General features: G+C 42.5%; 1 protein-coding gene across 1 annotated transcript; it reads right to left on the reverse strand.

The window, feature by feature from the left end:
* Positions 1-27,498, reverse strand: LOC125431281 (protein spire homolog 1-like). Its single transcript, XM_048494046.1, has 16 exons — positions 27,468-27,498; positions 22,808-22,851; positions 19,360-19,524; positions 18,662-18,787; positions 18,440-18,496; positions 17,077-17,238; positions 16,473-16,602; positions 14,728-14,858; positions 13,312-13,446; positions 11,335-11,396; positions 9,554-9,581; positions 8,795-8,934; positions 6,561-6,658; positions 2,657-2,751; positions 1,196-1,303; positions 1-541 (listed from the first exon to the last, which is right to left on the reverse strand). Exons 1-16 carry the CDS (start codon positions 27,496-27,498, stop codon positions 536-538), a joined length of 1,518 nt encoding a protein of 505 aa, XP_048350003.1. The 3' UTR covers positions 1-535.
* Between the last annotated feature and the right edge of the window lies 1 nt (position 27,499).

The following is a 27,499-nucleotide window of genomic DNA, read 5'->3' on the forward strand; positions in this document are numbered from 1 at the left end:
TTTAAGTAGTTGAAGCACATAACGTGTTTATTAACATTATCTATAGTCCACATTTCTCACTGAGACTCAAAGTGGATTATACAGTGTAAATCAGTACAGTCAGTAAGCAATGCAATAGGATTAGGATATGGAAATTAACACCAGATAAAAAAAACTGGAACACAGCTGAAACAAATCATACACATTAACATGCAATTAAATGAAGTCCAAATTACATAGTAAGATAATACATACAGCAACACTATTATGTACTGTGCACAATACTATAGTCCACAGCCTCTTTCCCTTACCGAGGAATTCTTCTGGAATTAAGCATCGCTGAAGGACTGTATATAAAGATTATAGTAGCATTCAGATTTTACAAGACCATGGTTATAACTGTAATTTTGTTAAATTCCAGGTTGTCATGACATTGAAATGTTGGCTTCCAAAAACTCTGGTTTGCTGGAGGGTCATAAATGTGATTCTGAACTATGGTTGGTCATGACATGAAAATGCAGGAATCCTTGTTTGTTCATCAGTGCTGTCCTTTTCTTCACATCTGCATGATTACAGAAGCAAAAATTCAGAATCTGAATCCATTCAGGGAGTCTGCATGAGACAGACATGGAAGACTAGCACTCTTCACGTCCACAAACACCACTTCTCTACACAGAGCAGAGGTGTCGCTCCAAGGGAACGGGGGGAGGGGGGTGCAACGCACCAGACACGTGCCCTTTGGGGGTGTGGCAGGGGCGTGGCGGGGGCAGATGGAGCGTGGCAGGGGCGGAGGACGCACCAGTGTACTGGGCGCTTTCCCCCCTTGCTACACCTCTGACACAGAGTATAACAGTTTCCTACTGGAAAGGCCAAACTACATATAACAGTTACCTCATGATGACTACATGAACTTGCAGTAGGACATCAATGGGAACTCCATATAGATGGTCTGCAAGGGCTCATTATGGTTTGAGAAAATGGTATGGAGGTCAGCAGGAGCTTCTCCTCACTCCACACCATAGTCCCAATCTGTATCAGGTTCCTGTGGCACTTCTACATTGAGCCTCCACAGGGAATTCACTGCTAGTGTGATCACATGAAGTTTGATCATACCCTGACCTTCTGGGAGGCTCATTCCCCCAAAAGAGGCTTTGGCGTACCTGCAACAATTTCATGCTTTGTTTTCAGGGTACAAACACAAGCTTATCTTGTTTACCTTCCTTGTCTTCATTGCAGATTCCTTGTCTTCATTGCAGGGCCCAGGAGAGTCAACAAGACTGGCACCTTCAATCAACTGTGCATCAGAGAATATGCTCAGGAGGGCCTGCAGAACCAGTGACATAGTCTACAACTGGCAATCCAGCCACCAGTACACCTCTGGCCAGTGCCAAGAACAGATGCAATACTTAAAGGCAACAATAATCCATTGCTGATAGATCAGTGTTGAACAAAACACTGCATGCCACTCTGTGTTAAGTTTGTTTCTGTACTGGTGCTGGACCAGAGGGATCACCGCTTCAACAGCCCATCTTAGTGCCAGTTCTCTTGATCTTTAAGACATGGCTACCCTCCATCCTTGCAAACCAACCAAATCTAACACTTTTGTCTCAGATCCCCCTGCCAGTCCATACCATGCTGATCTTTCAAGGAATCTGCCAGTCAGCCTCAAGTTCTTTACCTTACCTCCTATCACATTAGAGGGCTTCAAGAAGGACCTTAGAAAAGGCAACACATTGCTCAAGGAGCTATGCTTCTCGGCAGGGCTGAGGAAGAAGGTTGGTACATGTACTCTGGTATCATTCATAAGCACTTAAGCATATTGTTTGTACCACCCTATACTAAATACATCTCAGCTTATACATGCTATGTACTAATATCAGCTGAGTGACCTTAGGCTAGTCACAGCTCTCGGCAGTGGCGTATTTGCCTAGGGACAAGGGGTACCCCATGTCCCCGGGCGCCCCCCATTTGTCCACATGGGAGGGTGCCAAAATTGGCTCTGTGGTATAGAGGTTTCAATTGGAGGCACTGTGGTAGAGGTCTTGCTCTGGGTGGGGGCATTTCCTGTAGGGCTGCTGGTGTGAGTCTCCTGAAAAGAGCCAGCCAAATTTGCTAAAATGTGTGTGGGAGAGGAAAATGCTCTGAGCACCCAGTTGAAGGTGAACCTGATGCCCACAGCATTTGCCCCTCCCAAGCAAACTTTAGCAAAATTGGCTGGTTCCAAAACCAGCTCAGGTTTTGTCCCCGGGCTCCAGTTTGCCTAGATTCGCTGCTGTTCTTCGGAGCTCTTTCAGCCCCACCCACCACTTGTGTTTGTTGTTGGGGGTGGAGAGAGAAAAGGGATTGTAAGTTCTTTTGAGTCTCCTTACAGGAGAGAAAGGGGGGATATAAATCCAAACACTTCTTCTCTAATACAATTAAATGTTAGAAATTATAGCCCAGTAATGTCTTCTGTATGCCAGCACTCCAGTAATTATGCTACAAGGATCTTGGAGCTGCAGGGAAGAATCCCTATTTTGCCATGGAAGCTTGCAGAGTGATGTTGGGTCAATCACTCTCAGCCCAACAAATTTGTTGTTAAGATATAATTTGAGGTAAGAATGTTATCAGTTGCTTTGGGTCTCGACTAGGGACAAAAGCAAGATAACCATATAAATATTCAAATGCATATACTTACAGTATGTGCATATAAGTCAGAGGGAGGCTTGCTGGCGTGGCTGCCACTTCGAGCTTCTGAAGAGGAATCAAAGAAATGTGTCACCAGTACAGATGCTGCAGAGTGATAGAGACACGGCTATTGCTTTTGGAAGCCTCTTTGTGCAAACAGAACATTTCATGTTAAATCAACTCAATATTTTGACATGGTGAACACAGACGCCCTATTCTTCAGCAAGGCACCAGTGCTTTAGAAGTCACTTCTTTTTCCTGGAAGCACTTTTCTCTGCCTACTCCCTACCCTTCCCTCTACCCCTTTAATTCCATGCTTTCTTTTATAAGCTACCACAATAAACAGCAGAGAGAGAAAGCCACTTGGAGCTTTTAACAGCCATGGCTCTGTGTGTGTGTGTGTGTGTGTGTGTGTGTGTGTGTGTGTGTGTGTGTGTGTGTGTGTGTGTGTGTGTGTGTGTGTGTGTGTGTGTGATTTATCTCCATAGATTAGTTTGACAGATATTGTCTTGTAAAAAACTCTAGAGAACAAAAGGGCCTGCTGCCATTCTATGAGAACCTGTTATGAGCTAAGTAATTATGAGGAGTGAGAAGACAACTCAGTTTGCAAGAAGCTCCAGGAGAGATTTTGAGCCAGAGAGAGAGAGAGAGAGAGAGAGAGAGAGAGAGAGAGAGAGAGAGAGAGAGAGAGAGAGAGAGAGATATTTTGAGGATTCCCAAAAAGCACCCAGATTCTTGATCAGATGTTTTCTGGTTAAGATTATGGAACAGTTTGGGTCAAACAATGAAGAAATCTAAGCACACATTCAGACAGTGAAGAATTCTAAGCACACATTCATAAAGCTACTTTACTAGGACCGCTGCCAACCATGAGACTGTTGAGAACCGACATAGGTATCCGCTGCATATTTACTTAATACACATCCTCATAGAAGCGCTCTCCTTGACCCTGGGCTAGTCACATTTATTTGGAGCTCTCTCAGCCCCACCTACCTCACAGGGTGTTTGTTGTGAGTGGGGAAGGGAAAGGAGTTTGTTAGCCCCTTTGAGTCTCCTTACAGGAGAGAAAGGAGGGATACAAATCCAAACTACTACTCCTCCCTCCTCCTCCTCCTTAAGCCCTCCATCTTATATTGGGATGCCCCAGTCTGAAAAGCCAAGTTCAACCTTCCATCTTCATCCCTCTGTCATTCATTGCATTGTTGATTGATCTTTATGTCCCCAAGCCAATTCTTCACTGGAACATCTTTGTATGACTATAATCCCCTTCAAGCATACCTGTGACATTTGATTACTTAAACCTATATTTATCTGACTTGGATTTAAAATCCTGTTTAAAAGTTTGATTATAAAACTCTGGCCAGGAAGACTATATGAGCACTTCTTCATATGCCATCCAATCATACCCATGGCATGCATCCAATTAGTAAAAATGCTTGCTATGTTATCAGGATTAATTCTTAGTGGTGAACTATTTATGATCAGAAGTTTATAGAATTTGCTTTTGTACATATTGTAAGTATCGAATTGTCATTTTAAACAGTATTCCCTTTTTCGCCTAGCCATACAGTCTTATATCAGTACCCCTTTTTGCTTCATTTAGAAACTGATAGTCTCCAGATCATTATCAACGAATTTTCAACCATGTCATCTGCATAAGTTTAAAAAAATCCTAATATGATTTACATCCTGTCAATATTTTAAGGTATGAAAATTGTTTCCAGGATCTTTATGCTCTTTGATCAGTTATAGTTTTAGTCCTCTAGAACCTCCTCAGTAAAAAAAAAACCTGCACTGGAGATAATTCCATAAATATAATTTATACATTTTTCCTTCATTGATGAAGAGTTTCTGTATAGACACCATTGTTATGAAGCACATGCTTCCACTTTGTAACCCCAAAAGCAGTTTAGAAGTTGCTTGTTGACAAGTAAAAACCCACAGCACACAGGTATTTACAGGCTAGTTATTCTTGCAATGGTATCATGTCATATTTAGTCTCTCTTCTGCTGCAGTTTGCTTTTTCAAAGGGTGTACTTAATTTAACTGAATTCCAGAACGCACAAAACCTACTAGAATGGTGCAATGGAGATTAAGTAGCCTGCATGAACACTGCAGTATTTGCTGCCACCTTGTGGAACAAACTCACAAAGAAACTTTAGAATTGAGGTTTCGGTACTTAACTGTGTGCCTGTAAAGTGCCATCAAGCCATATTCGACTTATGGCAACTCTGTGGGGGGTTTTCAAGGCAAGAGATGTTTGGAGGTGGCTTGCCTCTTGTGGACTGAGAGATTTCTGAGAAAACTGTGACTGGGCAAAGGTCACCCAGCAGGCTTCATGTGGAGGAATGGGGAATCAAACTCAGTTCTCCAGTTAGAGTCCCACTGCTCTTAACAACTACACCATGCTGGCTCACTTAAATATTTAGAAGTGGACAATGGCAAACCAACTCTGAATGTCCCTTGCTTGAAAATCCTACAGAGTTGCCATAAATTGATGGTGACTTGACAGAACTTTCCACTCCCACCACCAAATGTTTAATTAGGACAGGATGGTATCTGGAAAACAAGCTTTGAAATTTAAGCTTGTTTTTTTAAAAAATAAAATAAAATAAAGTTCATTCCCATCCAATAGTACATTCGTGGAACCTTGGTGATGGGGGAAAGCCTTGCGGCCACTGCTTGCTAGATCAGGTAACGAGGAAAGCCCTGCCTGTGTGCTGCGGTGCATCATCACACTTCCCATGTCCAGCAGCAGACCAGACACCACTTTCCATGTGCTGCCACAGCTCCCAGATCCAGCAACAGAAGGAGGCCTCAGTTGTGCCTGGGACTGCAGCACTCCGCAGCTGATCCTGAAAGGGCAAGCTTGATGCCTGTTTATTTCAGGTACAGACTAGTGCCCTTGGCAACTGCCTTATGCCATAACAGTGCAAGCCCTGGTTTGAGCAGCACTGATGAATACAGTGAAGCTCCTGAGAGGTAAACGAAGATATTGATGTATGCAAAATCACCACACCAGTAGGCAATACAGCAAGTCTCAAAGGGTGAAGTAGTTTCAAAAGTCTTATCATCCTCTGATGACTGTGGTTTACAGTTTGTCTCTGATTATTGTCGAACCTTTCAGCCTCTTCACTACAGTTTAACCAAAATGCTCTTTATTTCATTCTTCACATCCATTTTTTTAGACAAATCATTTTTTTAATGCTGAACAGTAGTGAAAACAAATGTTGCTTAAGGCTCACAAATTAAAACACCACCCTAACAAAATGCAGTTATCTGGAATTATAGTTATGGAAGTTGCCAGCCACTAGTTGAGCACACTGGGAGAGAACAGCAAAGAGCATTAAAATATACTAAATGTAATTTACAAAGTGATCACATGCCGTTCTCAGATAATTTTTAATGGACTACTCAGTGAGGGTGTAAACGTGAAGGTTTAGTGCTGTGACAACCTATTTCCCTTTGGACACATACACACTGGATAGGATTGTCACCCCCTAATCAGGGCCCATGTTACATCTTTATGATAAGCACATAGCATCAATCAAGTGAACTTCAATGTGATGACCTTGAAGTTTTGGCTTAATAGGTGGCAAAAGTGAAAGGACAGAGGGTTCGGCATGGCTAGTGAAAGTGCTGCAATATTTATTTGTGCCATGTGATCAAAGTCTATGAAGTATTTTTGAAGTGCTACTCCCCACGTGTAGGCAACCGTATCTGGTCCTTCAAAACGAGAGAGAAACTAGCAAGGGGTTGTTCTATGTAGGCCTTTATGGAACCAATTCTCATTAATCTTCCTTCAATGAAGCAGAGGGAACATTATTCCCATTCAGTCAATGACAAGGATCTTTTCCTGTGAGGCATGCGCTGCTGAACCTGATGGGAGAGGATCTCCAGAAGGTGTTGCTCACATTTGACACAGACATCCAAAGATGGCCAATTCATCATGGTTCTTGTGCGAGATGCAAGGGGTGGTGATAAGCAGTGAGGTTCAAGCACAAGAGGCACTCTGGAAGTTAAAAAAGGAGGAAACAGATTTATTTTCAATTTTTCCTGAGGAGTTTTCCCCACGGCCAATCTATCTCAGGATAAGGAGGTGAAACATCCTAGTTCAGCCATGACTTCCGGGTCTAACTCAGGCCCACCCCACGAGATTTCCCTTATCCAGTGCCTTTCAATAAATGATAAAATTGGTGGTTCTTTTTTTAAAAAAAACACTATGCCAATCCCACTCCCATGCAAACACCACAAGAGACGGACCAGTTTATTTTTCCCGCCTCGCCGCCTGCAGCCAATCAGAACGTCAGAAAAACAGGACTGTTTGAGCATGCTCAGCAACATCAGCGAGGAAAATTAAAGTAAACCAGGGACTACGCAAGTTCTTCCTTCCGGCCTGAACTCGCTGACAGGCTGCCGTGCAGAGGGAGAAACCAAGATAGAAACATCCTGGTATGTATGATCCCGGTTTCCCCCCGGGATATTTTGTCTGTTCGGAAAATGCCTAAGAGCCCCAGATCCAGTCCCCTCTAGTGTCAGAAGGCAGGGGTTGGATAGAACTAATTTCCTGAAGGGTCTTTACAAACTATTCCCTTAATATTTTTAAAGGCTGTCTTAGTTGATCTTCATCTATTGGAAATAATTGCACACGCTGAACATTCTCAAAAGAACAGCATTCTGGACACTCACAAGCTAACTATAGAACCTGCATTCATTACTTGCAGCAATTTATGAAACATGCAGGTCCCTCTAACAAGGGGGAACAGACACATTCTTTACAATAATTCCAGAGGAGTAGCCATGTAAGGATGTTGTCGCATATTAAATGCAAGTCTTTATTGATTCCAAACAAGTGACCATTTACCACCCTGCTCTGGACAGCAGTGAAACTGTTTCTGACACTCCAAAGGCACTGCACCCATCTGCATCTAGAAATGGGTACAGTTCATAGAGTCCTATGTAGGCAGACCTTAACCACACAATAATTTGCATCATAATAAAAAGCTGTAGGTGCACTACTTGGATGCAAGAAGGAGCCAAAGGTGGTTGTAGCCTATGTGCACTTATGTCTCCCTTCACTCTTTGAACACCCACTTTCACCTAAAATTACAATATTACAATATTATTTGATACTAGCAGAAAAACACATTGAAGAAAGAGATACAATGGGTGCTAAGAAGGTTGGTGGGTTAAGGGCAGCCACCGAGGGGTAACCCCTCCTGCCTTTCTTCCCCCCTTGCCCTGTCCAACCAGAAACCACAGGAGGCTCCTATCCCTCTCCCCAAAGGCAGCCATTCTCCCCCTACCAAGATTTCCCCTTAAAGCCAGCTGCAGCTTCTTGCCCTGTCTGAGCCACAGCTGCTTCCCATCCTTCACTTCTTTGCACCCCTGCACCGCTTGTCTGCTGGCTGCCACCACTACCATGGTGGCGGTTGCAGCATCTCATGGGGCACAGACGTTCTGGAGCTGCCAGCCCCTGAGCGGTCTGGTGGCCAATTGCTGTGCAAGACTTACTTCCAGCCAGCCGTCACATACGACTTGACTGGAAGTGAGTCCTGACTGGCGACTGGCTAGGAATGGTTTCAAAGCAAAGCGGACCCTATAGGGTTGCAGAACATTCATAAATGTTGCAAAAATTATGTTGGAAGTCCAACTCCCCGCCCCCCACCCCACCCCCAAAAGCCACATTATATCAGTGCAGGTGCAGATTACTTACCTGAGCTGCTGACCCTGCTGGAGGGAGAAGCAGGAAGGTATCTAGGAGAGTGATGGGAGCTAGAAAGACATCAATTGCATGAGGAGTGGAGGGCAGAAAAAGAGAGAAAGTGACAGGCATGGATGAAAGAGAGAAAGAAAAGGGGTGGCAGGCAGGAGAAAGAGTGAGAGACTGGGAAAGGAAGGGGAAGGAAGGGGGAAGCAATGAGATAAACACTCTGTTAACTCCTAAATGTGGGTCTCCAAATTGACATCTATAAATTAATTATTTTCTGAAGAATTATTTTCAAGATACAAATTAGCTACCATTTCTTTTACCTTTTATATTCCACGTTACTGCCAGTTCCCATTAGCATTTTTAAGCATATGAACAATACTAATGCAGTTAACATTCTGCCCCACTAGATAGAGATGTAGGCTTTGGAACTCTTACCTTGAACAATCCCAGTGTTCAATTTCATACAACATCTGCATAGTTTTCTGGCCCTCCATAGTCAGGTCTTCTTTACAGAGTCTTATGACTTTAAAAAAATTAAGAGGCAGGCGTATACAAGGCCTGACTGGCATGGTCACCTAGACAAGAATGAAATTGTAAACTAGACCAGTAAACTAAATCAAAATGACCCGGGGGGGTGGGGGGGGGACCAGTATCTATTACACTGCTTCTATGAGAGAGAAAGTCATCAAAACCAATTTTAATCCAGGTCTGTCAAGTACATATTCCTTTACCATATCATTATGAGCAGGCTTTCTGTAAAGCCATTGGACAAAGAGATTATCTGATTAATCTGGAGTCACAAGCTTTAAGCATATTTCACGTGATATGAGCCACATCTGTTGTTCAGTAGGCACCCAATCATGTCTGCCAGTCCATTTTAATGATGGGGGGGGGGGGGGGAAGAGAAAAGACTGCAGGATTCAAAACAACTACATGCAGAACCTCAAACAATATGAAAACCACCCTACACCAGATGTAAACCAGGGTATGTTAAGAATGAATCTAGGGATAAATTGATAAGGTTTCTTTTATAACAACTAAACTTTGTATATATTGGAATCCAGCCAGCATGCCATTCAGAGCAGGACAGGAAGTTCAAATACAAAAATATTTAATAAAATGCTTCAAAAGGCTCCCACAAAGGTTAACAGCCTGGGGACAAGAGCAATAACCTCCTGAAAGAAAAAAGCATACCTTGACACAGCAATTTTTACAGCTCACTCTGAAATAAAAGACAGAAGATAGTCCGTTGCCATGATACCAATGAGTAAACCATGCACCACCTCTCATCACAGTTATTTCAAATGTTACCATTAAGGGCCTGACCTACAGCAAACTCTTGGTTGGAGTTGTGGCTATGGTAAAAAATGCTCATGATTCTCAGCTGGTAGGACAGAGAATCCCAACAGTTTGTTAAGGTACCTGTTAGAGCCTAGGACCGTGGTGGCGAACCTTTGGCACTCCAGATGTTATGGACTACAATTCCCATCAGCTCCTACCAGCATGGCCGGAGAATTGAATTCATGCTGGCGAAGCTGACAGAGAGAGGGAATTGTAGTCCGCGTAACATCTAAGGCCAGTTGATTCACCACCACTGGCCTAGGAGAAGTCACTGCTCCCAACTGAGGGAATCAGTTCTCAGTCTTCCAACACAAAATTAATACTTGTATCCAATCCAATAATTATTTGAGCCCTACATTTAGAAAGAACTCAGACAATCTCACCTGCTTCACAAGGCTGTTGTGACAATACAGCAAAGAAAGGGGAAGCCATTGTTTAATCCCGGAAGGCATTCACTATTACACATTTATGACACTAATACATGTTAAGTAGGGAGGGGAAGAAATCACTCATTCGCTTCTTTGATCAATGTCTGGGAAATATTAACTTGGCTGTTCAAAACATTAACAGAGGACTATTGACAATATTAAGCATGTTTTAACTTCCTAGCCACAATAATAAGAAAGAATGATACAAGAAAGCATTCAACAATAAGAAAGAAACTTGACAATAAGGGTGGAGGTACGGTTTCCTTGTTCCAATGCTGGCTTGGTTGATGGAATTCACTGGAATTCATCTAAGAATAAACAAGTGTTTGCTTCTGTCTCTGTCATAGAGTATCCAGCCTCTGATGACTTTCACATGGGTTACCTTCCACTGCTTCAAGGCTGTTGGGAAGCATGTTTTGGAAAAAGATCACTGTAAAGCCCAGATGGCAATGATTTGGGTGGGAAAATCTGGATTGTCCCTGTATTGACCATTTCCTCTTCTACCACAGGAAGCTTCAATTTGGCACTAGCATATTATCATATTGACACAATGTTATAATAAATTGTATACCAGGTTCTCTGAATCCCCAGTTTTCTTTTAAAGAAGCCTCTAGGCCTTTCTGTTGCAGAATGTTGCAATGGAAAGGGCTAGAGGCTTATTTAATTTAAAAATAAATAAAAGCTGAAATTCAAGGCAAGTATTAGCAGTAAGCTAATGTCAATACAGAATCCCTCATGAGTGTGAATGAAGAACTGATAGCAGAAGAGCACCTATTTTTGAATTCTAGGCAATATACATTTTGGGTGTGTTTTACTTTCCCTGGTAAAGTTAAAGGATCTCAGGTAACAAGCATCTGGAAAGACCTCTCTCTGCCATTTTGCTGAATGGACTGACTGTGAGATACGATATAAAGTGTGTTTATTTATTCACTGATGCTTTCCATGAGTATGTAGGTCATGTGATATGTTGCAACAGCATTTAAAAGCCAGTAAGTCTAGAATAGATTGAAAAGAGCATGTCAAGACTCCGCTGCTGCTAATTTTTGGTGCCCTATGATCAGTAGTAGTGCTGAACCACTTCTAAGATATTCACTCTCATCTTGACTGGAACACAGACCTTAGGTGTAAGGTTTACAGGACATCAAATTACCATGAATTACAGGCAAACCCATCTCCAACCATAAAAAGAGCCTCAAATTACCTTACCTGCTACAAAGATGGCATACGTAAGGCCATATAAAGAACTCATTGTGACAAGCCAGACAAACCTGAAAAGGGGTGGAAAGCAACAAATGAGTTGTCCAGTTTTTGCAATATGAGGAGATAAAATCCCTAGAAGTTCCAGTTCTATTTAGTGTGACAGCACTTTGATCTGTGGCAACCTCTAATTCTATATTTCCATCAGTTTCCCTATTTTTATGGAAGGTTCTGCAAAGGATCGCTTCAGGGCTAGCAGTTTCTTTCTCAAACCCAGTCGGTTCTGGCAGCTGCCCTGACAAGTTGTACCCAAATTTTAATGTGGTAAATAAACAGGGAGACTTCAACTAAAACAGGGTGGGAAACAACTGAGTTACAAACAGGGATGCAAAGAAAAGAAGAGTAAAAAAAACCTTGGCCCCAAAGATATTGGTATGTCTATGAGGGTCCAACTAACTACAATACACTATTGTCAAAATATATATTTAATTAGTGTACACATTATACAAAATAAAAATGGCTAGTTGAAAACACTGGTTCTGGAAACCAGACCTAACATATACTGCACATAGATTTCACAAATAACAATATAGGTGTTATTACAATTGATGAATACCAGTATATCAAATGACCAGTAAAATCATATGTGTTCCGGCTGTTAACAGCCTTCCACAGCGGTCAATGACATAACATTTCAAAACACACGTTCAACAGTTGTTGTATATATCCACACCAAGAGTTGCTTCCAGAAGGGATGCTATTTGCCTGCTTCAGGTGAATGATCTTCCAGTGACCTGGTCCTCCCACTGTCCTTGAACCCAGGCGAGTGGGAGAAACAGTGGGCAAGTGGACATGATGTAGTGCAACACACTGCACTCAACCAGCGCTCTGGAAACATTATGATAATACCATGGAATTTCTACAGTGTCAGCTGCCCTCTTAACCTGCCCTGAAGTTTCCCAGCAATTCCAGGCATCCTTCGTTCCAAAGGTGAGCCTTTAAACTAGGTCTCATGTTTTTGCTGGTAAAGTAATAAAAGTTTTGCTTGATCTAGGCTCTTCCTCCAAGCACTGTCTGGAGCTTCACGCTACTACTAGGGAGTTCTTTATTCCAAGTGCCTTCTTTGCTTTCACAGGCCTGTTCCAGGTGCAGGTCTTTCAGACTGTCTCTCTGTTGTCCCTCTCCTCTCTTGCCTTCCCTCAGGAAAAGGCAACTGCTTCTAGGTCAAAGTCAAAGGCTGTTAAGAGACTGAGTCTCTATAAAATCCTAATAAAATGTGAAAGTCCTATAAGATTTTAACACCTTGTAGTAATGGAAACCTTTGTAACCACAATAACAGTTCCATCCTTTGGGAAGCAGAACTGTGATAAAACATAATGGCATTGGTCTTTAATGTTCCATTATTTAGGAAAAAAATTGATTTCACTTATCCAGGACACTGCTTGGGGTTGCTTACAAAATAAAAATAAAGACATATTAAAATCCCATCCAACATTTAGAAAAGCTAAACAGACCAACTCCTTAAAATAATAGTTTTCAGCCAAAAATAGTGTTAAAAGATCAAACTCTTAATTGGAAACTTGGATGACCAGAAAGGTTTTAGCCTGGTACCTAGAAGTCCTGTCTAAACCTCACCTCTGACAACAGGGGCACGGGGTGGTGGTGGTTATGAGACAGGTCTTAACTGGCCACCTGAACGATGTAGAAAGAGACAGTTCTTCATTGTATCTCATTTGAAATGCTGTGAACTGGACTTTTAGGCTAGTTCTGATAACTATGGAACCAGGATCAGTGTTATTTACTGTGCTTTGGAAGTGAGAACAAACTAGTATTTTAAATTTAGACAAGGTGATTTTTTAAAAAAAGATTAATTTTGTAGTCAAGAATTTGGAAGCTTAAATGAAGTGAACCAGTTCACAAGATAAAGTGAAATTTCCAGAGCAAATGAAAGAGACAGGAAGAGATAGCTATGCTCCTTTAAATTACCTGTGACCTTGAAGATCTGTGTCTTTGGCAGGAATCCTCAGTTCCAGCCACATGTTCTGCAAACCTTGTTTCCATCAAGTCTGCAATGGTTGGTAATGACCATTTTGTAGATGTCTTCTGACTGCAGGTAGACAACTAGGAATGAAGCCAAGAAATTACAGCTTTGTTTGCACGTTTTAAAAAGCTAACTCAGAAAGCTATCCCTGATATTGGTGCAATAGGATCTGATAATTTCTCATATATTAATATATTTGGACTACCAAATTAAGTTAAGCACTCTAGAACATCTAAGCAATTTCATCTGTAGGAATAACAAAGATAGACTGACACCACCACCAAGCCTGAATTAACCTCAGATGCATACTGTGCGTGCGTATGTCTGTGTGTCTGTGTAAAGTGCCATCAAGTCACATGACTAATGGCAACCTCAAAGGATTTTCAAGGCAAGAACAAAGATGGTTTTTCCACTGCCTTCCTCTGCATAGCAACTTTGGTATTCCTTGGTGGTCTCCCATCCAAGTACTATACAAGGTTGACCCTGCTTAGCTTCTGAGATCTGATGAGATCAGGTTAGCTTGGAGGCTCCTTGGGAGTTTTAATAAGGTTCACTGATAAATGATGTGTTTCTAGAAAATGGCAGTTTGTATTGTGAGCCTGCAGAGTCTGGCATTTAGCTTCCCAAAGATGCTCTATTGGTTTTCTTACCACCATTTATACTGCGTGTTGCCACAAAGAACAAGAACAACCCAGTCAAAATTAAATGCTTAGCACCCATCAGTTTCACAGGGAGAAGAGGAGGACTAAGCAATGACCTGAAAGCACACTTTGAAATTTGCAAGTTAGAAACATCAATATTGGCTGGGTTCACAATAAGCAAAGTTCACCCAAATGTCAAAGAATATTTTAAACTTTACTTCTGCAAATGAGTTTTTGCTAGGCCACATAGAAACAATCCAAATTTTGTACAATGTAGTTCAAATCAAGAATGTGCGCCAAATATGCTCTTTTGACAAACACTTAACAATTCACCACTACACAACAGCAAAACGTAACCAGTCACACAGTGACTGCATCATGTGTCTAACCATTCAGTTGCGCATTCAAATCTTGAACAATTTGATTTAAAGGAAATTCCAGCTATTAAAGCTTCAGCAAAGTCAACTTGCCAGATCACCTATGAGGGGCAGCTCTCCCACTGTGGGTTCTCTGCAAAAATCAGAATGAAATATTTTGATACTTGGAGCTCTCTGGAGAAATGATGGTGTCATTACAGCTAGTGAAAGAAGTAAGTTAGTTATGAAGAGGTGCTCCAAAACTGCAACCCCGCACTCCAAGATGACCTATTTCAAGGAAACGGGAAATAGTACAGAATTTTGAGTTTCATTATAGTGCCCCATGTTAAGGGAAAAAAAATACCTTAAGTTCTGACTCTAACTGGATGCAACTCAACCTTGGCTTTTTAGCTTTTGAAACAACTATCTTTGTACCACCGTTTTGATCAAAGAAGGTATTGCATGGAGTATTCAAGAATAACTCACAATCGTCTTCTGAAAAGCCACAAAATACATCATGAGGCAACAAAGGAGTGCATATAAGTACAGCAAGCAAACAAAATTAGCCATGTACACTCTGTTTCTGCCAAAGTAAGGCTTCAGTTGCAAACATGAATCAATTCCTCACTTAATATTGACTTATTTGGTAGAAGCAGAGGCGTAGCTCCAAGGGGACCGAGAGTGCACGATGCACCGAGTGTGCGCCCATGTGGGAGTGTGGTGAGAGCGTTCCAGGGGCGTGGCGGGGGCATTCCGGGTTCAGGGGCGGTCCAGGGGGGGGGGCAGAGGACGCACCAGTGCACCAGGCGCTTTTCCCCTTGCTACGCCTCTAAGTAGAAGCGGGTTCAAACTAGTTTTGCTTTTAGTGGTCCCAACTCTCAAGACTTCATTCTATTTCTTCTCAAATTCTGGAATCCAGTATTTGCTAATTTGGGCAAATATCACCAGCATGTGCAGTTGCATAAGCTATTGTTAACTTTTACCTTGCCCCTCTGCCCCCATGACTGCCACCAGCCTCTCTAAACTAACATCTTAAGTGTACAAGTGTTGGTGTATTTGATATCTCACATTAGGATTCTGAAGCCCTATGAATATTCAAACATTTTATTTATTTATTTATTTATTTTATTTATTTCTTAAATTTATATTAAAACAGTACAACTCTGTTTAGGACTGTACTGATCTTTCTGGAGCCTAACCCTTTCAGGAAGCTTATTCTCCCTGTTTTTGTTTCATTTCCATTAACTTAAGGAAAATTAACTACTGCAAGATGACTTAATAATGTCAATTAAAATTTGTTACTTGAGGCTGGTTACTTTGGGCTAGTTACACTTGATTACTGGTAGGTAAGCCTGAAAAGACTCAACTGAAAGGGCATCTGAGAAATGATGAAAACTGATTGTGATACCTGTGACAGACTATTCAGATATGCATATCACTGGATGAGCTCATATTGTGGGCCAGAACTTCAAATGTAGTTCTTAAACTACCATCACCAAATATTTGTTCTGCCAGACATTCCCTGGTTTTGAAAGCTTTGAACCGCCAATACATTTGTTAAGTAGCTAATAGCCCCATCCAAAAGAGGGGACCTGAATAGGAGCAGTAGTTGCCCAAGTGGAGGGGCGATTCCACCATTTTGTGGCCACTGTGGCCATCCCCAGCATTGGGGCGCTGTGCTGGACACCATGACAGCATCCCAGAGCCCCTGTCGTCGCCACATAGCAGGGATGGGCTGAGGGCATAGCCAAGGAGTTGCCAATGTTATGCTGGTGGCCTGGGCTTCGGACTGAAGTTGGCAGCGCAAGCCCATTCAGCCCAACCAAAACTCCTTGACTGCAGGGAGGCCGTTTTACTGTTTAGTCCTCCCCATGCTACTAGGAAGCCCACCACCAAGTTTGGATGGGGCTGTAAATGCATCTCATTTGTTTCTAAAGACACAACTTCCTTCCTTTACAGTTCCTACATAGAACCATGATTAACTGAGGCAGAGCTAATCGGCTCTCAATCCTACACCAAAGGTATCTGCTATTTCTTTGTAAGCCACTTAAGCATTGCAAACATTTGAACACTAAGTTACTTCAGTCACAGTTCACATCTATGGTATACCTATTTGTTTAGTTTTACTTTTCTGTGCAGAGACTGTTCGAAGCTTTGGGGGATTTTTCACTTCCCTCATGAGCTGCTCGTGTAGACTGGGTGCCTGGCAGACTCTCTCTTTCAGTTCTCGTGTTGATACCTGCCCAACGAAGTCAAATTGGTTATACAAATGTTGAAAAGCTGTTATAAACCTATGCTGTTGAGTAAGATGACGACAGTGCAACCCTAAACAGAGTTACTCCCTTGTCAGCCTACTGAGGTCAATGGATTCAGGAGGGTCTAACTCTGCTTAGAATTGTACTGTCGAGATGAAGCAGTTTTACACTGTGGCAAAAAACAAATGTAAACGTGGTTTGTGTGACAAGATCACATTTTGAAGGCAGACAGATCAGCAAGCTCTCTCAGATCTACACAGTACACTTCAAAGTATGATGTGCTCCAGCAAAAAAGAGGAAAAGGTGCATAATAAAAATAGGACTCCATCAAATTTGTCAGATCATGGACCAGATATATTGGTTTCATAAACTGTTTTACAAGTATCAACTGGATTTAAACAAGCAGTTGCTCAAAGGGTGCAAAGGTAAAGCTCAGCCAGCTGGCCAATACTACTCACCTTATGGAGGGTGTAGTGCTTATTTTTGATATCATCTACCACAGCATTATACACAGAGCAGGCACACTGTTTCAGATGAGTCTGAGGTTGCGGGTGCTCCATGACCTTGTGGAGCCTCGCACCTTTCTGCAAACCACCAAGTACATCTTGCCATAAACCAGCCTAAAAAAGAAGCCCAGAAGATTAAAGAACACATATTAGCCTGCCAAGATGATACGTGACATTTAATATGACACATTACAGCTAAAATGAAGTGTCATATGTCTAGAAAACCAGTGTCTCTGCATTGCCAGAGATACAAAAAGTAATTCATTAGTCCCAACTACTCAAACATTGGTTGTTAGTCTCTGCAAGAAGTGCAATATCAGCAGCATAGCTACAGGAGGCAATTGATATAGGCTGCAGATGACACCAGTCCCCGACTTGCCTAATCTGCACACGGAGTGATTGGCCTTCTCTTTCCTAATGAAAAAAGGAGCCATAACTGCAGAGGTGGAGCTTCAATGGGGCCAACTGGGGACAAATGCCACCGTCAGGTCAAGTGGGGGATGGAAAATCGCCCCCGCACCCCTCCTCCTTCCCCCCTCAGCTTGGCCCCGCCAGGCTGCTCCTTCAGCTGGACCAAAGGGTGCCCTGTGGAGGTTCCACCAACTGAAGGAGAAGCCTGGCAGGGCTGCTGCAGGGCACCCCTTAGCCCAGCCCCACCAGGCTGCCTGAGACTGTTGCCACCAACTAAGGAAAGTGGGGTGCAGGGGCGGCCCCCAGTGCAGGTGTTGCCCCAGGCGCCATTTTCCCTCCCTACGCCTCTGCATAACTGAACAATCCCTGGAATGAAACTAGTGAGGGCCATTCTAATAGCCATCATTTATGCACAGCACTGCAGATTGCACAGAATTACTGGGAAAGAGGCATATATCGGTATAAATTTGCAGATGTTGGTCAGCTCCCAGGGTAGGTAGTATTCTAGGATGACTAGTTATGCTTTTGTAGAAGTTAATGACAGGGTGATAGGAATCACTCAGCAGCTTTTGGAATAAAAGAGCCTAAAAGTTACAAGAGGAGTAGCGCGGAAGCAACTAAAAGCAGGTAGGCGCAAATTGGCGTCTGAAAATCTGATACAATTTTAATGCACCTATTTCAAAAGTGTGTATTTACCCTCCAGTGCTCTGCTTTGAGGAAAATATTTGAAGGACGCTCATTTTCATAGCTTGGAAAGGTAGGCAGTACACATAAGACTGAAGTGGTATACAACGGGGCTAACTTTGGTTGGTAAATGAGCTTTCTAATTTGAGTTTTGACCAATTTAATGTGAACTTTTTATATGAAAAACTGAATTTGAAGCAAGCCAGATGGCTAACCCTACCCAGTCATGAGTCTTCTGCCTTGGACAGCAGTCTTCCACATCCATTCTTCCTAAATACTGAAAGAGAATACGTTTGTCATTTGTTCTGCAGAAGCTGTTAGACTATGTTCCTAACTCTCCATACAACTTTTCTTCCAACTTCACAAGAAAGGTTATAGCACAGTGAAAATGTTGAGATGAAGGAAAACGACAAGTGGACACTATATCTGCTCCCCAAAATACCTCTTTGCAACTCTGTATGGTCAACATGAGCTTCTGAAGTTCTATGTATTCAGCAAACAGTACTTGGCAGATCACTGTGTAATGATCAGCAGCTTCAGAAGGCTTGAGAAAGTGGTCTTCGCAGATCTAAAATGGAAAGGAATCCTGTTTAAAGGATTTATAATGAAATAGAATACAGAATTCAACTTTGTCCAGGTTCCAAAAGACTGGGCATCATGAAGATGAAGAGGAGGAGAGAATTTCTAATCATAGGGAGCCAAGCCAGTACTATACTATAGCTTTCCTGTGCTGTGCTGTCTCCTGATTATCAGACAGGCATGAAAGGAACAAGCTGCCTATAACTCCATCATGAGCCTTCTATTTTAGAAAGAAAACATCTTCATCAAACTTTCCCCGTGCACCTTAAAACATCTAGCTTTAAGACATTACCATTTGTTTAGACAGTTGAAGCATGCATCATGCATATACATGACTTACTGCTTCACTTTCTGTCCAAGGGGTACTGAGAGCACATAATACAGTGCAAATTCACTCTTCCCCATACCGTTTTTCCCTTATAAAAACTGTCCTTTTATTATTTAATTCAATTTTTTCAGATCAGACCAGTTTTCCTACTCTAAAACCTGGGATTTAGGCATGGGAAGGATGAATGCCTAAATGTATAAGTGAAATTACAAAAATAAAAGGAAAAGCAAAACCTTGATGACATCATGGAAAGTGACTGCTGGCTTTGTTTCCTCTTGATTCAGTTTCAGCATAAAGGATATTAACCTCTCCAAGGACTCACTCAACTCTCGCTCCATATGGCTCTCAATTCCCCAGTCCAGAGCTTTATAGACCAACTTTCCCAGTAGTTCTGCGAGCTATAAAGACAATTCAGAGGGACCCTCTTAATTCAAAGAGCCAAGATCAGATTAAGGCATAAGTAATTTGTTTCTAGGTAACCAGTTTCAACTCTCAACTTTTACCCTTTATGACCATATTCAACCCCTCAATTTCACTCACACTTACAAGGAAAGCTGCATGAGTCAGCAAGACACAACAATTCTAGAATTTAAATTTCTGCCCATTGAAGCAGTGGCTTGATGGTAATTTCAGATGGAAACTGAAGGCTAAGTGGTATCAAACCGCTTATATTGATGGTCCGCAAGGAGCAGCAGTGTAGCTATCTTTCATTCCATCATGCATAACTGCCAGTTTCTTACCTGAATAGTCCCAGTCTTTGTTCCTGGACAAAATGAGTTGGCTATAACATGTACAAACTGCTGAGTCAGGCACTGAATCAGGGATTCCTATGCTGATGCTTACCCTACTATGTTTGGATAGGAGGATTATGCATCATTGGGAAATCCTATTCCACTTCCAGATGAGAGCAACCCACTTTCCCTCTCCACCATGAATGCCTCGGCTCCATTCATCTGCATTACTAGCTTCAAACCAAAAGGTATAGTCCCAGTCCTATTCAAAAGTACTCAAAGGTTGGCCCAGGATTATGTTCAGCATTCCATTCCATTACAGAATTTCCAGTTGGTTTCGGGATCTCTAATACAGTGCTTGGGGGCATCACAGAAACATAGGCCCTTTCCGCACCACAACAGTGTGGTGGTGTGTCGGCGTAAAAGATGCCGACGCACCCCCCCCCCCCCGGACCGTTCGCATGGACGGTCCCGGGAGGGCGGCAGGCGGCGTCGCAGCCTTCGCACAGGCTGCACCGTCCCTGAAAGCTTACCTCATCCCCTGGCCTCCGGCTCATCGCAGAGGCCAGGGGACATGCCCCCACAGGCTGGAGTGACAGCTCTAGAGTCGCAGGTCAGGGGGGCATGTCCCCTGCCCTCTGCGACGAGCCGGAAGCCAGGAGACGAGGTAAGCTTTCAGGGATGGTGCAGGGGACATGACGCCTTCCAGCCGCTGTTTCCGGAAAACCTCGCTCGGGGAGCGAGGTTGGGAAACAGCAGCTTCCGCCACTGGGGGGGGGGGAGCGAGGGCAGCGCTGCTGCATCGCAGCAGTGCCCCCCATGAGAACAGCTCCCTAGGGACGGCGTTTTTGCTGTCCCTAGGGCGCTGTTTTTGGCCCGTGCGGGAAGGGCCATAGAGCTAGAAAAGACCCCAAGGGCACTCTAGACCAACCGCCTGCCCAACACAGGAAATTTGCAGCTATCTCCCCCTACTTCCCAATGACCTCTGCTCTATGCCCGTAGAAAGGCAAAAAAAGCCCCAGCATTCCTTAGTCAATCTGATCTGGAGGAAAATGCCTTTTCTGGTGCTAAAGTGGTGAACAGCAGTACCCTGAGAATATAAGAAAAGGCCACAAAATCTAAGCTCTGGCTCAACTCTTCTTGCGCCTCCTGTCATAACCTCCCTAAATTCATACAATGAGCACTGCTGTCAGATAGCTATTTAACCTCTTTATAAAAACCTCCAGAGGAACACCCACCACCTCCCAAGATAGCTTGTTCCACTGAGTAACCACTAACTGTCAGGAAGTTCTTCCAAATGTTTAGCAGAAAGCTCCTGTGATTTAATTTCAACCTGTTGTTTCTGGTCCAACCCTAGGGCAACAAAAAACAATTCTCACTTGTTGTGAGACCCCCTCGCTTCTGCAGGAGTCTATCGCATACCCTGCAGCTGTGGAAAGGTCTACATTGGAATTACAAAACGCAGCATTCAGACACATATTAAGGAGCATGAAAGAAACTGTCAGCCTAATCATCCTGAAAAATCTGCAGTAGCAGAACATGCTCTAAACAAAAGTGGACATAACATTCTATTTAAAAACACTGAAATTCTGGACAACACAGAAGGTTACTATGTCAGACTACACAGGGAGGCCATTGAAATCCACAGATGCCAAGAAAACTTCAACAAGAAGGAAGAGACTCTGAGAATTAACAAAACTTGGCTACCAGTAATTAAAAACACCAGAATCAAAGGCCAAGGGCATGGTAGGTTCATGGACAATGGACTCCACCCAGACATAGGATTTGCATTCACTAAGACTGTTGCTGCTGCAAGGAATGCAAATGTGAATCACTCCCTGGACTGAAAAACCCCACCTGCAATACAATACTATCAACCACACCTTTGCATAGCAAGTTCCACCCAAACACTTACTGATTGGTTCCCCACCCTGGGACATGGACAATATATACCCCACTAAAACAATCCCTTCTCACTGGACACAGTGTGTAACAAACTTTCCTCTGTGATATACCTCTGAAGATACCAGCCACAGATGCAGGCGAAATGTTAGGAACAAGATCTACTAGACCATGACCACACAGCCCGGAAAACCCACAACCAACCAACAAAAAACAACTCTGCTCCATCCTCTATATGACAGTTCTTACTTGAAGATGGCTATCATATCATCACTCAGTTGTCTCATCTCCAGATTAAACATGCCCAGCTTCTTCAGCCTTTCCTCAAAGGACTGGGTCTGCAGACTGGGTCCAGAGCCATCACCATTGCCCTACTCTGGGCACATTCCAACCTATCAACCTATATGTTGAACCTGTTGAACCCCTTCTTAAGGGTTGAACCCTTAAGAAGGTTGTTCTTAAGCTGTGGTGCCTGAAACTGGTACCTGCCAAGGTATTTTCAGATGCCTACTTTTTTGTTTCCCAAAGGAAAGAGACAGCTAGAGCTTCCCTACAGAAAGCACGTATTTGAAAATAACTACCTCCATCATTGAACGGTGGTCCACATGGTGCTCCCAAATATTTTGCAGTTAATCCTCACCTCTGCAGTTTGTTTTTGGCACCTATTACTTGCTCTCAAAATCTGAGAAGTGCTCACGGGTTCAACAAGGTTAAGGATTCCTGCTCTAAGCAGTCTGAAGAGAACAACAAATAGCATGCTTATACTAATTGGACAGACTCAAGAATATTAGGGCCCTGCATTTATGTAAAGAACTGCATTTATGTAAAGAGTACTCAGTAAAGGAGTAAACTCACTAAACTCCCTCTATCCAAATGGGATTTCACCACAGTTTAATTATCCCTTTGGACCCAATATACGCCTCTGAGAACAACACTTGTAAAATAGCAATGTATTCTTTAATTTACAAGTAACCAGAGTAAAGCAGCCAAGACAACTGCGCTGGATCTGAAGTTGAGAACACAGAACACTTAATTGCTTAACTCTTACTTCATCTTCCAGTCTTTCATTTTGCGGCTGAGTGATGTAACTGTCTGGAACAAAGACAAACAAAGTTAGGTATTACAGTCTTACTAGGTATATGAACAATGTTAATTTTTGTTGAAGGCTTTCACAGCCGGATTCAACTGGTTGTTGTGGGTTTTCCGGGCTGTGCGGCCGTGGTCTGATAGAACTTGTTCCTAACGTTCCGTCTGCATCAGTGGCTGGCATCTTCAGAGATATATCACAGAGGGAAGCCTGTTACAACCAGACGTAGGCCCCTTTCACACACGCAAAATAATGCATTTTCAAACCACTTTCACAACTGTTTGCAAGTGGATTTTGCCATTCCGCACAGCTTCACAGAGCATTGAAAGCAGTTTGAAAGTGCATTATTCTGCATCTGTGGAATGAGCCATAGTGTGTAATAGACTTCCCTCTGTGATACACCTCTGAAGATGCCAGCCACAGATGCAGGCGAAACGTTAGGAACAAGATCTACCAGACCACAGCCACACAGCCCGGAAAACCCACAACAACCACTTGTTAATTTTCTCAGTAGCCTCTGAATGGAGGAAAAGTTAAAGAGGATGATATTTGAAGACAGCCGAAAACATTACTGGAGACATCATTAGACTCGTTGGAATTTGATTGCCTCTTGTCCAAAAGAGCTAGGCATAACTCAAAACCAGCACCATTTAAAGTTGCTCTACATCTACCACAATACAGGCTTGACTAGAATTCACCTGAAGAATTTCCTCTCTCATTTGAAGCATTTTTGGTTCCAGCTAGCTTGGGGAAGCATTCCGGTGAATTCAAAAACTCACACTGAGGTCATTTGATTGGTTCTAATGCAGAGTTAGTGCAGTGTAGTGGTTAAGAATGGTGGATTCTAATCTGGAGAACTGGATTCAATTCCCCACTCTTCCACATGAAGCCAGTTGGGTGACCTAGGGCCAGTCACAGTTCTTTTACAACCCTCTCAGACCACACAGAGGCAGGCAATGGCAAACCATTTCTGAATGTCTCTTGCCTTGAAACCCCCCATGGGGTTGCTGTAAATCAACTGGGACTTGGGCATTTTCTGCCACCACTAATTTAAAATATTGTGGATTTTAAGGGGTTTTTAAGGGTTTTACTACATCCTGAACAGTTTAGATAAGAAATAACACAAATCCAGAGTTGTCAATTTGTAATTTAGCCTTAACATGATACGCTGACATTACTTTTCTAGCTAAAGTATTTACCACTAAGGAAGTATTTGCATTTTAAGCATATGAAGTAGGAACTGTAACAAGATTTTTCACATCCATTCTGTCTAATCTCTTCCCCCAGCTGTTCCTTGTATTTTGTTTTTATTAAGTCAGCACCATTCTCATTACATTAACAGAAAACCAAGAATTGAACAGTCTTCCATGAAGGTCTCTTTATAAGTCTCTAGCCTCTATATATGTTCCCACACAAGCAAACAGCCATGTATTATAACATTCCTGAAACCCTTTAGCTCTAGCTAAGATTACTTTAGCTCTAGCTACCATTACTTTAACTTTCACTCTATCAAACAGAATTAAGCTTTTAAGAGTTGTTTTACTTGTCTTCATTTTGCAGAGAGGGGCATAAAAACAAAATAAAGAGTGCTATTACAGCACAACAGTTCACTGCAAGGTGATTGTAAGGGATTATGAACAGCTAAGTAAAGGAAGACAGGAATTAGCTGCAAATTTAAAAATTCTCTAAATTTCACTACTCCCATTTTAAAAACAAACAGCACTATAGGAAAATATGTTTTAATTGAAGCTATTTAATAGCAGTTGGATTTACTGAAGAAGAAGAGTTGGATTTATATCCTCCCTTTCTCTCCTGTAAGGTGACTCAAAGGGGCTTACATTCTCCCTTCTCCCCACCCTCTGAGGTGGGTGGGGCTGAGAGAGCTCTGAAGAACTATGACTAGCCCAAGATCATCTAGCTGGCATGTGTTGGAGTACACAAGCTAATCTGGTGAACCAGATAAGCCTGCACAGCTCAATTGGCAGAGCAAGGAATCAAACCCGGTTCTCCAGATTAGAGGGCACCTGCTCTGAACCACTACACCATGCTGGCTCTCTGAGTATATTTAGGACAAGTATATTAAGAATGGGAGCTTTAAAATACTGGAGAGATATTCAAGTAATGGTAGAAAACAAAACAAAAAACATGCAGTGCAGATGTAAAAGAGTAACATAAATAAGATTCAGGATCATTCTTACCATCCAAACTTTGTTGTATGGTGAAAGACACATTACCATCAGAATGGATGTAAAGATTGTCAATGTCTTTCAAGACTATCATCTGTAACATAGAATCTCTTCCTCGAGCTACCAAGTCTCTCATTTTACAACAACACTGGAAACAAATAGCCCATGCTTGTTCCTCACTTATTGGCTGCTCATAATATTGTAGAAACTCAGCCAAAGAGACCTTAACAAGGTCTTTTTTATGAGGCATTCTAGAAGGCTGCCCTCCCCCTTTCCCCATTTTGAAGAAACCTTTGCTGCTATGCAGATAAATAACCAATACACCCCTGAGACCTTTTATGTGTTCATTCTCTACAGTCCAGTAAAAGCCTGGGCAGTCACTCCGAACAAATTTCAGGTGTTGCTATTTAGAGGGAACGAGGCTGCTTTTTCTTAAAGATGCAGTAACATTTTTGTGCTCTGTAATGATGTGGGTGAAAAACTACCTCTATGCAGAGGTGGGATCCAGCCAGTTCTCACCACTTCTTTAGAAGTGTTTACTAATTTTTTCTGAGTGCCGAGAAGGGGTTACTAAAGCAACCTCCCTGCCCAATAGGCACTGGAGGTACATGTGTGCGGCGGCGCCACTGTTTGAATCCCACCACCATCGGAAACTGTTATTAAAAATTTTGGATCCCACCACTGCCTCTATATCTAATAGCAGATTGGGTTCAGTGGTGGGATCCAAAATTTTAGTAACAGGTTCCCATGGTGGTGGGATTCAAACTGTGGTGTAGCGCCAATGGGGCTGGGTGGGGCACGATGGGGGCGTGGCCGGGCATTCCGGGGGTGGGGCATTCCTAAGAGGGGCTGTGGCTAGGCTGCAGCCGCTGCGCCGGTCCTTGGGCAGGTAATGAATGCACGCAGGTGCAGGCTGCCACACATGCCGGTGCACCTCCTGCTAGACTGCTTCAAGTTCTGCACGCTACTGCTGAGAGGAGGGGCGTAACTAAGGCAAAAATCACGTGGCAAAATCACCAATTAGTAACCCCTCTCGGCACACACAAATAATTAGTAACCTACTCTCGGGAACCTGTGAGAACCTGCTGGATCCCACCTCTGATTGGGTTGCTTATGTCAGTAACAAATGCAGTGAAACTGTGTCAGCTACAGGCAAGCTAGGGGGTTGAACTAATTCAGGGCACACTGCAAATATCCTGAAAACTTTGTAAACTGACCAAAGGACCCAAAGACTCAGAAAAAGGATTGAGCAAGCCATAGGAGGCACAAATGTGAGGGCAGTTGAACAAATTAAAAGGGGGAAAAACTCTTATGGATCATGTATGGAGACATTTGGGTATGGGGAAGAAATTTCTAAATCATACAACGCCCCATGGTGTCTCATGGTTCCCCAGCTTCTCTGTAACACGTTTGAACTTTATAAGCATGTTCTGGCTGTATATGTGCAGTCTACAGCACATAAGGAACCTTATGACCTGGAACTATAGTAGTTCATTGATTTCTACTTTTGAAGACCACAACTTGCCTTCCCATCTGGCTCTAATCTCAGATCCATCATGCCCAATATCTTGCTCCCTTCTCCCTTTTAAATTACACCCAGTTTTAAACCTGCAGTCCGTTTTGCAAAATAAATATCAACAACAAAAATAAGAAGCAAAAAACCCTGTATTCGGCATGTGTAAAATTGGTCATTGTGTCCAATCATATACTAAAAGTAATGTTATACAATTTTAACCATTGATAAATTCATTGTGGTATAAATTTTTATGGACTAGACTTCACTTCATCAGATACATGACATTTCCTCAGTTGAGCTATCCATGTGTGTGTGATTTAAAGAGGAAAAAAAACAGTCAAGAGTCATGAAAATCATTTCTCACATTTCATGGTCTTTTGAACTTGCTGCCTACAACGTTCCTCGCCACCCCACCCCCCATAACCCTGTTTGAGATAGATCGCTCAGATGAGGACACACTTCATGAATCAAAACAGCTTCTCCCAGTTTATAACCCCCGCTCTTGAGTGAAAGGGAAGAGACAACTAATAAATGGAAGGTCATATTTCTTCTAAATAGTCATTGCTATGAGGTACTGGAAGCTGTGGCTAATTTTTTAAACGGTGTTATTTTAAGTCGCTCTAGACTGTGTTAACAAGGTTGTGATGTTATGTTTTTTTCCTATTTATATGCCATTAAAGGGATTTGATTTGTTTGTAACAGCTTCTTCCACAAACAGTCTATTAGTTTTTAAACTGCAACACACCCTTTTGTGTTTGTTTTTATTCATTACTTTTATAGATAGAAGTTACTTCCAGATACTGCACAATGTCCTAATCAAAATCCAAAAGCAAAGGCAAGGTAATGATTTTTATTAGAATGGATCACATCACAAACTGGGATTAAAGTTTCCATGTTCTCAATTTTTTTCCCATCATACCAGGATTGGGGCGGGGGATTATGCTTGTCATA

This window comes from Sphaerodactylus townsendi, linkage group LG04 (genome assembly GCF_021028975.2).
Source record: "Sphaerodactylus townsendi isolate TG3544 linkage group LG04, MPM_Stown_v2.3, whole genome shotgun sequence".
NCBI classification, from domain to species: domain Eukaryota; kingdom Metazoa; phylum Chordata; class Lepidosauria; order Squamata; family Sphaerodactylidae; genus Sphaerodactylus; species Sphaerodactylus townsendi.

Coding starts and splice junctions, on each gene's coding strand:
- LOC125431281 (XM_048494046.1), bottom strand. CDS start 27,498: ATGACAAGCATAATCCCCCGCCCCAATCCTG. Junction 17,239..18,439: donor GGCAGAAGACTCATGACTGG/GTAGGGTTAGCC, acceptor CTTCTTTTTTAG/GCTGGTTTATGGCAAGATGT. Junction 6,659..8,794: donor GAACACTGGGATTGTTCAAG/GTAAGAGTTCCA, acceptor TTTAACTTCCAG/AGTGCCTCTTGTGCTTGAAC.